Source organism: Oncorhynchus keta, chromosome 34, assembly GCF_023373465.1.
Source record: "Oncorhynchus keta strain PuntledgeMale-10-30-2019 chromosome 34, Oket_V2, whole genome shotgun sequence".
In the NCBI taxonomy this organism is placed as follows: Eukaryota; Metazoa; Chordata; class Actinopteri; order Salmoniformes; family Salmonidae; genus Oncorhynchus; species Oncorhynchus keta.
In genome coordinates, this window is record NC_068454.1 from 8795277 (window position 1) to 8808365 (window position 13089).

Genomic DNA, 13089 nt, shown 5'->3' on the forward strand with positions numbered 1-13089 from the left:
ACCAACAATAAACAAAGTCTGCTAGCGGCGGCGGCCCTCCTGATGAACAGAAACAATCAGAGGGCCAGGCCCAACAAAGGGATCCCTGCTATATTGTTTGTCATGTTTATTTCCATAGTATTTGGGGGTAAACAGCGGAGGCTTGGATTGGTTGAGGAGCAGAGGACAGCTAGGTTTGTTTGGTTACGAAAAAACAGAATATGAGCTTCAGCCCAAATTGCTAATGGGAATTAAACCATTAGGTAGTACGCTGAGAGTCCACGAGTGACTGACATGTGGGGCCAGGCAGAAGGTCTGAAGTTTTCCAAAAGTGTTTTGCTGGACTCTCCTGGTTTCTGTTACATATCCCTGGTCAATAGGGGAGGAAAACACTAGAAGTCTGATTTATTTTGGGGATCCACTCTTTTCTCTGAGAGAGCCAAATGCAACGGGACTCCCTGGGCTGAATAGACTGAGATTGAGACATATTTTGCCTGTCTGGCGTGTGTGTATGTGTGAGTGTCCCTGACATTGTCTCACTCTCTGGCTGCAAGAGGGAAGGAACCACAGCTTGGGGAGAGTGGGGTAAGTTGTGCCATTTATTACATTCTGTCAGGGGAAATGTAGTAGTCTTTCTAACAAAGGTATCAACATATAACATCCGGATGTTGTGTTTCCCTGGAAATAATCAGAATTAATGTAACCATTACAGTTTTGAAAACATAGCTTGTTAAAAGAAAGTGGTATCTTGTAAGCTATGCCGCCTGCAAGTCTCCCTACTGAATGAAACACAAACACAATTCAACACAATCACTTTTTGTCTTTTACCCTTTTTAGGCATATTTTAACAGACTTAAGGCCTAACAAAACATTTTACTTGTTAAATCACTTTTAACATCGGCCAGGCCCTGTTGTTACTTCATATCCCAGCAATAATGTCTTGCGTTATACCTAGGAAGAAAACACTTGAATTTGCTCAACTTACCATTGGCTCAACTTACCCCATGGCCATTGGCTCAACTTACCCCATGGCCATTGGCTCAACTTACCCCATGGCCATTGGCTCAAATTACCCCATGGCCATTGGCTCAACTTACCCCATGGCCATTGGCTCAACTTACCCCATGGCCATTGGCTCAACTTACCCCATGGCCATTGGCTCAACTTACCCCATGGCCATTGGCTCAACTTACCCCATGGCCATTGGCTCAACTTACCCCATGGCCATTGGCTCAACTTACCCCATGGCCATTGGCTCAACTTACCCCAATGCAAACATGTTGACTATATTAACCCACACAGCTACAAGGGTTCCCTTTCATGCTAGGTTTATGACCTCATATTGAAGCTAGTAGAGACCCCAACTGATGTATAGAACTATCTTAACATTATCTACTTTGGTTTACGTACATGCATCATGAAACCTCGAATGTAATACATTCATTTGACTTGGTGAAATCATTTTTTCCCCCATATGATTAGTTATTTCACAGACTCCATTAAGGGAAAGGGGAATACCTAGTCAGTTGTACAACTGAATTCTGTCTTCCGCATTTAACCCAACCACTCTGAATCAGAGAGGTGCAATGGGGGCTGCCTTAATCGACATCCACATCAACGGCGCCCGGGGACAGTGGGTTAAACTGCCTTGCTCAGGGGCAGAACAACTGATTTTTGCCTTGTCAGCTCAGGGATTACTGGCCAGACGCTCCTACCCGCCAGGCTACCTGTTGCCTCCAAAATGGGAAGGGAAAGGGTGTACTGGACTCTTCCTAAAGATTTAGTTTCCTAGAAACAAGGGTGGCTCAACTTATCCTTTTGACTTAGTTTATTCCACTCTCCCCTACACAGAGTAATAGGCTTCTGGACCAGGCTAAAGAGGCAGTTTATTTGCTATTCTGTGATGTAGGCAATGTTCACATGGGGGCAAAAAATACATGGCAGATGGATTATGTATAAATGTTTGAAGAAGTGTTACCTCTGTGGATACATGATACCGTGGTTGTTTTTGTTCACATTCAGTCTTGAGCTCTCTTCTTCTTGGGAAGTGGGAACAAAACTACGTTTTTGATGAAAGCCTGCATAGGAGACTCCAGGACCCACGTTTTTATAGCAAAACTAGGTGACAAACAGGTGTGTGTGTGTGTGTGTGTGTGTGTGTGTGTGTGTGTGTGTGTGTGTGTGTGTGTGCGTGTGCGTGTGCGTGAGCGTGTGCGTGTGTGCGCGTGCGCGTGCGTGTGCGTGCGTGCGTGTGTGTGTGTGTGTGTGTGTGTGTGTGTGAGCGTGTGCGTGTGCGTGTGTGTGTGTGTGTGTGTGTGTGTGTGTGTGTGTGTGTGTGTGTGTGTGAGCGTGTGTGCGTGTGAACAGTTTAGAAATCCTGCACATTGTTTGGGTCATTTGATTGGAATCCAAAATAATGAATACATTTCCAACCATGTTCCAGTTGTATTATTTGTTCCAGTTTTATTCTTTGATAATTGACTTTACAGCCAGATAAATATGATACAACATGTATGTAGAATTATTGGCATTGACCTGGGTGGTATTTGATGAAGCTGTTCTTGCTAACACACTGCGTTCACTGACATGAGTCAGAGTTTCAGTGTCCCCCTGAAGTAAAAAAAAATGAAAAATGTAGAATAGATCCCATTCATGCCTCAGGCCATAAAATAGTAGATCACCTCAGCATGTTGCTTTGGGGTATTGGGGTTAATGTGGTTAGAGGGTAGACAGCTGTGGGGCACTAGTGTCTCCATAATGTCTGTTGGCCTGTCTCTGTAACGGCTGACAATGTCAGGTTCTTCTGTATCCCTCTAATAGTTAAGGTTAGGATTGGTGGTAGGGGAAATTGATGCTAAATCTGTGGCGAAGAACATTTACATTTACATTTACATTAAATCATTTAGCAGACGCTCTTATCCAGAGCGACTTACAAATTACACTTTTTGTATTAGTATGCTCCTGTATAAGTCATTTACATCTAGTTGTAGGGCCTATGCCAATCATTCTCTCCCACTAATGTTTTGGATAGGCAACAACCAATGAATTTTGCCATTTCCCCGCACATATGATCTCCTACAAACAAACAGATTCCCAGGCTGAGCGTTGTCATGGAATGCTGGTATCATCATGTAGTCACGCCAGACAGGTTCATCCCTCTTCTGAGATGGCCTTGCCAAGATGGCCGCCCAACACAGCTCCAGTCATTGTTTTTGGCTAACCAGATTAGGCTAATCACATTAGGCCGTGGCAAGGCATAGCCCTGAGATGGAATGAAGGGTCAGGCTGTCTAGTCGTCACCATGTGGCTCAGGGAGAGATATGCAGTCCCATAGGAGTGCCGGTCAGGTGCTGCATTGAGATTAACAGCAGTTTGTTGTTTAGGGTTAGTCTCAAGGCTAAGCCCAAGAGGCGCTTTGGTAGGCTATGGAAAAGCTGTGGGAATAGCAACAGAGAAAATACTACAACACACTAGGTATTTGGTGTCATGTCAAAGTGATACATAAGCAGTTGATATTGAGGCAGGATGTACATTTTAGCTAGTAAGCACTAGCTTATGACTGCCCCACTAAAGCTAAGCTCAACAATCATTGACCTATGCACATGATGCTAGCATTGCTGCTGCTAACCGTCATGGTCATTTGACTAAACATAACATAATGCTAACTGAGGCTAATGCTAATCCTGGTCCTAACCCAAACACCTTATGCTAAATCAGTCGGATGATAAAATTATATTTAGCTTTTGACTGGAGGGAGACGACACTAATCTTTGCCTGTCATGGGAACCAGACCTTTGGCTTTCCTGTAGACTGCACAGACATCCATAAATCTACCTCTCTGCTAAGTGGGGGAGGGAGAAATGTAGAGGGGAGGAAGAGAAAGAGACAGAGAGAACGAAAGTGCGATGAAAGATATGTTCTATGGGACCAAGACCAAAAGAGAGAGATAATGTAGACTTAACCCTTTTTTACCAGGCCAGTTGACTGAGAACCCATTCTCATTTACAGCAACGACCTGGGGAATGAATGAGCCTATTGGGGATGATTAGGTGGCCATGAGGGCCAGGATAGAGGGGTTAAAATCCTTATTCTTACGATAAGCATCATGGGATTTTATTTGTGACCACATTAACGTCCCTCTCAAAAGACAGCACCCTACACAGGGCAATGTCCCCAATCACTGTCCTGGGGTATTGGTATATACAGTGCCTTGCGAAAGTATTCGGCCCCCTTGAACTTTGCGACCTTTTGCCACATTTCAGGCTTCAAACATAAAGATATAAAACTGTAATTTTTTTGTGAAGAATCAACAACAAGTGGGACACAATCATGAAGTGGAACGACATTTATTGGATATTTCAAACTTTTTTAACAAATCAAAAACTGAAAAAAAAAAAAAAAAATATATATATATATATATATATATATATATATATATATATATATATATATATATATATATATATATATATATTTTAGGTCAGAGGAAAGAGTGCCTCCTATTGGCCCTCCAACACCACTTCCAGCAGCATCTGATCTCTCATCTAGGGTCCGACCAGGACCAACGCTGCTTAACTTCAGTGGCAAGCCAGCTGTGGGATGCAGGGTGGTGTGCTATAAACAGTATGTAGAGAGGTAGTGGGGGAGAGCAAGCTAGAGTCTGCTGAAGTGCTTACCTCTAACCTTGCCTTACTGCATTTAAAACACTTTTCCTACCGACTGCTTGGGATTGACTACTAAACGGGTGTATACACAGTCATCACTGGTGTGGCTGCAGTGGCCAGTCTGGGAATTCTCTCAGGCACAGCGTCACTCCATACTGTGCCATTCCTGGATGTTCCCTGTCCTTTCCTCTGTGGCATTCCCATGCCATATAAAATCCCTCTGTAAAGTTGGTCAATGTGCCAACCACATGGCTTTTCTTAACCCTGTCCAGCGAGCACACGCTTAATGGAAGCTGGATGGATGTTAAAAAGCCATTCTGGCCTGCGTTTGCTGCCTTGAAAAGCATTTAGTAAGCCCTCATTAGTTTCCTCAGTGTTTTTTCCTCATAAAGCATATCTAGGGAGTTATATTAAGAGACATGTGAATGCCCACACACACACACACACACACACACACACACACACACACACACACACACACACACACACACACACACACACACACACACACACACACACACACACACACACACACACACACACACTACACCATGTAAGAAGGGAAGGGTGTAGGTTATAGAATCTGGTCTGTTTTGCATCTTTGCTATCCCACAAAGCATTGGGGTTCGATTCAGTCCCCGGGTCTCTTTGTTATACAGTACATTCTTTCCTCTGTGTTTACATGTTAGTCTTGATTCACTTTCCAGACAGGTGACATACGTGCAGGATATCTCCTGGTTATGTGTGTTCTCTTAACTTGTACAGTCATTTTGTCATATTGGCTCAATATTGCTTTGTTGGGCCAACCATGTGTTAGCGGGGTTTAGTACCCCACAGAGCAGAAACTCAAAAATACCAAAATCGGGACCAGCTGAGCAAAGACTCAGAGGAAGTGATGTCACCGATTCCCCCAAAGTTGTCCATTAAGGACAGGCTAAGGACAGGCTGACCACAAAGGAACATGACACAGGTTTAGCAGCGAGCCGAGATGCTAAGTTGTCCTACACTTTGACTTTTCTGTTACCCCGACTCCCCTGCCAACGAGCGGGTTTTCGAAGGCAGACTGGAAGAAGGGAGAACCGTTGAGATGTAATTATAGGAGAATGAAAACACAGGGGCTGGCTGGCTGTAGACAGGGGGTCCTTTCAGGGAGCCCCACTGTGGACACTGTAAGATAGGATTTTTTAAAATTTTACCTTTATTTAACCAGGCAAGTCAGTTAAGAACATATTCTTATTTTCAATGACGGCCTGGGAACAGTGGGTTAACTGCCTGTTCAGGGGCAGAACGACAGATTTGTACCTTGTCAGCTCGGGGGTTTGAACTAGCAACCTTCCGGTTACTAGTCCAACACTCTAACCACTAGGCTACGCTGCCGCCCCATCTCAAGGGGCTTGCAGCAGTGGCCCAGGAAAAGGAGGGAGGGGGGATGGAGGGAGATGGGGTTATGTGGTTGTTCTTTTTTCTCAGAGTAGAGAAAATGGGGACCACTTCCTTGTGTAACGGATGTGAAACGCTAGCTTAGTTAGTGGTGGTTCGCGCTAAATAGCGTTTCAATCGGTGACGTCACTTGCTCTGAGACATTGAAGTAGTAGTTCCCCTTCCCCTTGCTCTGCAAGGGCCATGGCTTTTGTGGAGCGATGGGTAACGATGCATCGAGGGTGACTGTTGTTGATGTGTGCAGAGTGTCCCTGGTTCACGCCCGGGTATGGGCGAGGGGACAGTCTAAATTTATACTGTTACACTTGTAGAGGACAGCTGAGTGTCTGCCCTCAGACAAAGTGTACGAAGTGTACAATTTCTACAGTTGTTGGGCCAAATTCTAACATCTTTGCACAAAAGTGGACAACTGTAGAAATATTTTGTCTATGATGTGTAAAGTCTTGGGTTCTGTGCGTTCAGACGTGGATGTGAATTAAGGCAGCCCCCCTTAATTCAATAAGACAGATTTCAGTTGACAGATTTCAGTTGACAGATTTCAGTTGACAGATTTCAGTTGATGGCATTCAGTTGTACAACTGACTAGGTAAACCCCTTTCCCCTTTCATCTCAAGTTAGGTAAAAAGCCCTACCACCAAAGTCAATTAGAAGAATATTATGTTAATTATCTAAGCCAGGGAGTTCAACTTTGATGGAGGTGGGGGCCACAAACTCATGAGGGGCCGCAGTGGCTCGTGGGTCTGCATACCCACATCCATACCCACACATGCTGTCAGAGCCAGCCCTAGCCTTTTGGGGGCCCTAAGCAAAATTTTGTGAGGGCCCACCAGTCGGTAAATCGGCCATGATTACTACAAGTTTAGATAGCTGGCCGCTAGACTAACTTACCAATTTAAAAAAAATGTTAGCTGACGTGCTAATTGAGTGACTATCAGTGATTGACATAACAAGAGAAAATTTGCTGATTCACAACCACATTTTGAAATGACACCTTGTGTATTCTACTATTCTAACTCTCAACAGAAGGTTGAGATACAGACTGAGTTCCCCAAAAATATATGTACTGTATATATGTATATATACAGTACCAGTCAAAAGTTTGGACACACGTACACATTCAAGGGTTTTTCATTATTTTTTACTCTTTTCTACATTGTAGAATAGTAGTGAAGACATCAAACTATGAAATAACACATGGAATCATGAAGTAACCCCAAAAAATTAAATATATTTGAGATTTTAGATTAGTCAAAGTAGCCACCCTTTGCCTTGATGACAGCTATGCACACTGTTGGCATTCTCTCAACCAGCTTCACCTGGAATGCTTTTCCAACAGTCTTGAAGAAGTTCCCACATATGCTCAGTAGTTGTTGGCTGCTTTTCCTTCACTCTGCGGTCCAACTCATAACAAAACCTTCATAGTTGGGTGATTCTGGAGGCCAAGTCATCTGATGCAGCACTCCATCACTCTCTTTCTTGGCCAAGTCGCCCTTACACAGCCTGGAGGTATGTTGGTTCGTTGTCCTGTTGAAAAACAAATTATAGACACACTAAGCGCAAACCAGATGGGATAGCGTATCGCTGAAGAATGCTGTGGTAGCCATACTGGTTAAGTATGCCTAGAATTCTAAATAAATCACTGACAGTATCACCAGCAACGCACCCCCACACCATCACTCCTCCTCCATTCTTCATGGTGGGAACTACACATGCAGAGATCATCCGTTCACCTACTCTGCAACAATTCAATAAGGAATATCTGATTCACGCAGTCTCCTCTGATCAGTTGATATTGACAATGTTACTTGATGTGTCTGTTAATTTATTTGGGCTGCAATTTCTGAGGCTGGTAACTCTAATGAACTTATCCTCTGCAGCAAAGGTAACTCTGGGTTTTCCTTTCCTGTGAGATCCAGTTTCATCATAACGCTTGATTTTTTTTGCTGTTTATAATTTTTTTGAGAGGGGGGTGGGGTGTAGATTCGAAGGCCTACAAAAGGGCTTAGCAAATTATAAAAGTTTAATTGACTATGCCTATAGATGCAGTTCCTTTAAACTAAGTTATACTGACAGACGATGTGAATTTGACTATTATTACTATTTTGGGTGATGGTATATGCAAGGTCATTTTCTTAGTCTGTGAGAAATGTCCAAATGACTTTGTCCACACAAAACCCTTGCAAATACCGTGGCCTACAGACAAATTGAACCCACTTTATATCGACACCGCCACTCCCCAAACCAACTGAGCCATCTGCAATTGAACACTAACCCTCCAACTCTTTGTCTTTTTCCTTTTGCAGCCTGAGGAGTTTGAGGGGATCCATTCACACTCCTTTCGGGTGAAGACGTTCAAGAAGAGCAAGCACTGTGGCGTGTGCAAACAGACCGTCAGCCAGGAGGGGCTAATTTGCAAAGGTTAGTACTGACCTTGCCTGCGTGTTACCATGGTAACCGGGGGCCGTCAAGGGGTCATTCAGGGTCACTTAAGGTCACTGTTTTGGTCAATGTGAGTAATTATGCTAAAATAGTCTTAAGTGGCTCTGGGGAGGTCAGGGACTTGCTGGTTTTCAATTCACTCAATGCTAGTGTGTTAATCAGGCTTTTAACTAATTTCATTGATTAGATTAATAGCTTGCTTAGTAATCAAATGGTGTTCTAGTTGGATATTGAGAATTGAATGAATGACATAATACAATGGGACTACAGAATATAAAAAATACAGTCATAGAGGTCTGTGATTCATCAAAGCTGGATGACAGTTAGTTCAGTATTGCTACCCAGGTCTTGGTAATCCCTAGCAAACCTACAGGCTAGAGTCTAGACAGTAGAGACACTGGGCTTGGCTAGCCACTAAAACCTGGCCACAGCTTCCTGGCTAGTGGAAATGTCTGGTTCTTGATAGTTCTACACATGAAGCAACATGGGGGAAGCCTGCTGGTTGTTTAGCCTGGCTTACAGAAGTGAAATATTTGTCTTGCCTCGCCCGCGGCTTTCGGAAACACAGAGGCATCCAATTGGCTTGGGGAAACACAGAGGCATCCTACTGGCTTGGGGAAACACAGACAAATCCTATTGGCTTGGGGAAACACAGAGGCATCCGATTGGCTTGGGGAAACACAGAGGCATCCTACTGGCTTGGGGAAACACAGACAAATCCTATTGGCTTGGGGAAACACAGAGGCATCCGATTGGCTTGGGGAAACATAGAGGCATCCATTTGGCTTGGGGAAACACAGAGGCCTCCAATTGGCTTCGGGAAACAGGCATCCAATTGGCTTGGGGAAACAGAGGAATCCTATTGGCTTACTGCTTTACTCTGAATCCTGTACAGTCGTGGCCAAAAGTTTTGAGAATTACACAAATATACATTTTCACAAAGGCTGCTGCCTCAGTTTGTATGATGGCAATTTGCATATACTCCAGAATGTTATGACGAGTGATCAGATGAATTGCAATTAATTGCAAAGTCCCTATTTGCCATGCAGAGGAATCCCCCAAAAACATTTCCATTGCATTTCAGCACTGCCACAAAAGGACCAGCTGACATCATATCAGTGATTATCTCGTTAACACAGGTGTAAGTGTTGACGAGGACAAGGCTGGAGATCACTCTGTCATGCTGATTGAGTTCAAATAACAGACCTACAAGGAAACACATGCCGTCATCATTGCTTTGCAGAAAAACTGCTTCAAAGGCAAGATTATTGCTGCCAGTAAGATTGCACCTAAATCAACCATTTATCGGATCATCAAGAACTTCAAGGAGAGCGATTCAATTTTTGTGAAGCGCCCAAGAAAGTCCAGCAAGCGCCAGGCCCATCTCCTAAAGTTGATTCAGCTGCGGGATCGGGGCACCACCAGTACAGAGCTTGCTCAGGAATGGCAGCAGGCAGGTGTGAATGCATCTGCAAGCACAGTGAGGCGAAGACTTTTGGAGAATGGTCTGGTGTCAAGAAGGGCAGAAAAGAAGCCACTTCTCTCCAGGAAAAACATGAGGGACAGACTGATATTCTGCAAAAGGTACAGGGATTGGACTGCTGAGGACTGGGGCAAAGTCATTTTCTCTGATGAATCCCATTTCCGATTGTTTGTGGCATCTGGAAAAAAGCTTGTCCGGAGAAGACAAGGTGAGCGCTACCATCAGTCCTGTGTCATGCCAACAGTAAAGCATCCTGAGGCCATTCATGTGTTGGGTTGCTCCTCAGCCAAGGGAGTGGACTCACTCACAATTTTGTCCTAAGAACACAGCCATGAATAAAGAATGGTACCAACACATCCTCCAAGAGCAACTTCTCCCAACCATCCAGGAACAGTTTGGTGACGAACAATGCCTTTTCCAGCATGATGGAGCACCTTGCCATAAGGCAAAAGTGATAACTAAGTGGCTCGAGGGAATAAAACATCGATATTTTGGGTCCATGGCCAGGGAACTCCCCAGACCTTAATGTCATTGAGAAATTGTGGTCACCATGTCTGTATCATACAAACTGAAGGAAAACAGTCTTTCTATGTTGTTGACATTATACTTTCAATACCCTCTACTGGATTATCCTACACATTGCAGGTCAATGGCCCTATCATAGTGCTGTTACAGAACTAGTACTGTTTTCAGGGACACTTGTCCCCCTCATCAGTTGATTATCACATGATGATGATAACGTGACAAGGCGTTAACTGACTGATGATGATAACGTGACAAGGCGTTAACTGACTGATGATGATAACGTGACAAGGCTGACAGTTAACAGACTGAGACTGATGATGACATGACAAGGCTACAGTTAACAGACTGAGACTGATGATGACATGACAAGGCTACAGTTAACAGACTGAGACTGATGATGACATGACAAGGCTACAGTTAACAGACTGAGACTGATGATGACATGACAAGACTGAAAGTTGTCTCCGCGGGACGGTTGAGCTAACGTAGGCTGATGTGATTAGCATGAGGTTGTAAGTAAAAGGAACATTTCCCAGGACATAGACATATCTGATATTGGCAGAAAGCTTAAATTCTTGTTAATCTAACTGCACTGTCCAATTTACAGTAGCTATTACAGTGAAAGAATACCATGCTATTGTTTGAGGAGAGTGCATAGTTATGAACTTGAAAATGTATTAATAAACCAATTGGGCACATTTGGGAAGTCTTGATATAACATTTTGAACAGAAATAAAATGGTTCATTGAATCAGTCTATAACTTTGAACATGCACTGCTGCCATCTAGTGGCCAAAATCTAAATTGTGCATAGATTCCTCAGTCATATATTATATATGCCATTTATTGGCCTTTCTCTTACATTTCAACATGATGGTACAAAAAAATACAAAAACAGAGCATTTAATGTATTATATTCCCCTACATTCATTGCCATTTCCACAGTCTGCAAAGTGCTTCCTTTCAAATTGTATCAAGAATATGCATATCCTTGCTTTAGGTCCTGAGCTACAGTCAGTTAGATTTGGGTACGTCATTTTAGGTGAAAAATGAAAAAAAAGGGTCCGATCCTTAAGAGTTTAATAGATAGATGATAACATGACCAGGCTGACAGTTAACAGACTGTGGTCTCCAAGGACAATGTGGACACAATTGCTGTTCAGTTGAAGGCAAAGTGCAGACGTGTTTATCTCAATATCAAATATTTTCTGAGTAACAATTAAGTACCTTTCTGTAATAGTTTTCCATTAAAATAAAATAAAATACCAAACTAGCTATTTAGCAAAACATTTTTCTCAAGCAATAAGGACTGTCTGAGAGTGGGGAGGGATATGTAATGTGAAAACTAGGATGTTATTGGCAGTAAAGTTTGGAACACATCCAACACATGGTTTCCATGTGCTTAATACCATTCATTCACTCCATTCCAGCCATTATTATGAGCCGTCCTCCTCTCAACAGCCTCCACTGCTGTTCAGATTGCATTTTCAACCAGTAGCTATCAGGAAATTAGACATTTTTTTACAGTGTTAGTTTCATCAGTTGTTGTACAGTATAATACAAAATATAAGAAAAATGAAATCTTGAATGCGTTTAAGAAATGCAGAAATGCTGTTGAGTCAAGATCACCACTAGAGGGAAGCAGAACATCAAATATGCTGCAGCAAACACAGACTGACAACCCGCAGAGTTCTTTGAATTGTAGTATTTGTCACGAGTACCTCATTAATTTATACATCAACAAAGTATTGGAAAAGATTTGAACTTTATAGGGGTTTCCAACCCTGTTCCTGGAGAGATACCCTCCTGTAGGTTTTTAGCTCTAACCCTGTTCCTGGAGAGATACCCTCCTGTAGGTTTTAACTCTAACATTGTTCCTGGAGAGATACCCTCCTGTAGGTTTTTAACTCTAACCCTGTTCCTGGAGAGATGCCCTCCTGTAGGTTTTTAACTCTAACCCTGTTCCTGGAGAGATACCCTCCTGTAGGTTTTTAACTCCAACGACAGTCTAATGTAGTGGTCAGAGCATGGTACATGAGTTGTCTGATGTCTGTGACAGTCTAATGTAGTGTCTGCGTCTGTCTTTGCGTGTGTGTGTACTGTACGTGTGTGTGTTGCACATATGAGAGAGGAAATATCTCAGCCCTCGTTCCGTCTCTCGAGCTGGGCTCAGCCCATGCCTTTGGGAGTCCAGACCCATTGCAAAGGACCTGGTTGAGGGAATAGCCCCGTTTTCCTCACTACCCGCTCTCCTCACTACCCGCTCTCCCCACTACCCGCTCTCCTCACTACCTGCTCTCCTCACTACCCGCTCTCCTCACTACCCGCTCTCCTCACTACCCGCTCTCCTCACTACCCGCTCTCCTCACTACCCACTCTCCTCACTACCCGCTCTCCTCACTACCCGCTCTCCTCACTACCCGCTCTCCTCACTACCCACTCTCCTCACTACCCGCTCTCCTCACTACCCGCTCTCCCACTACCCGCTCTCCTCACTACCCACTCTCCTCACTACCCACTCTCCTCACTACCCGCTATCCTCACTGCCCGCTCTCCTCAC

At 43.7% G+C, this 13089-nt stretch overlaps 1 protein-coding gene across 2 annotated transcripts in view; it reads left to right on the plus strand.

The window, feature by feature from the left end:
* The window catches only part of LOC118375369 (tensin-1-like), a 280910-nt gene that overhangs the window by 61068 nt on the left and 206753 nt on the right, over positions 1-13089 (plus strand). For both annotated transcript variants that reach the window (XM_052493038.1, XM_052493035.1), the window contains exon 2: positions 8387-8501. Coding sequence is in view for 1 of the 2 variants with exons in the window: in XM_052493035.1 (XP_052348995.1) it covers positions 8387-8501 (115 nt within the window). In the remaining variant the exon portion in view is untranslated. The remainder of the gene's footprint in view (positions 1-8386; positions 8502-13089) is intronic.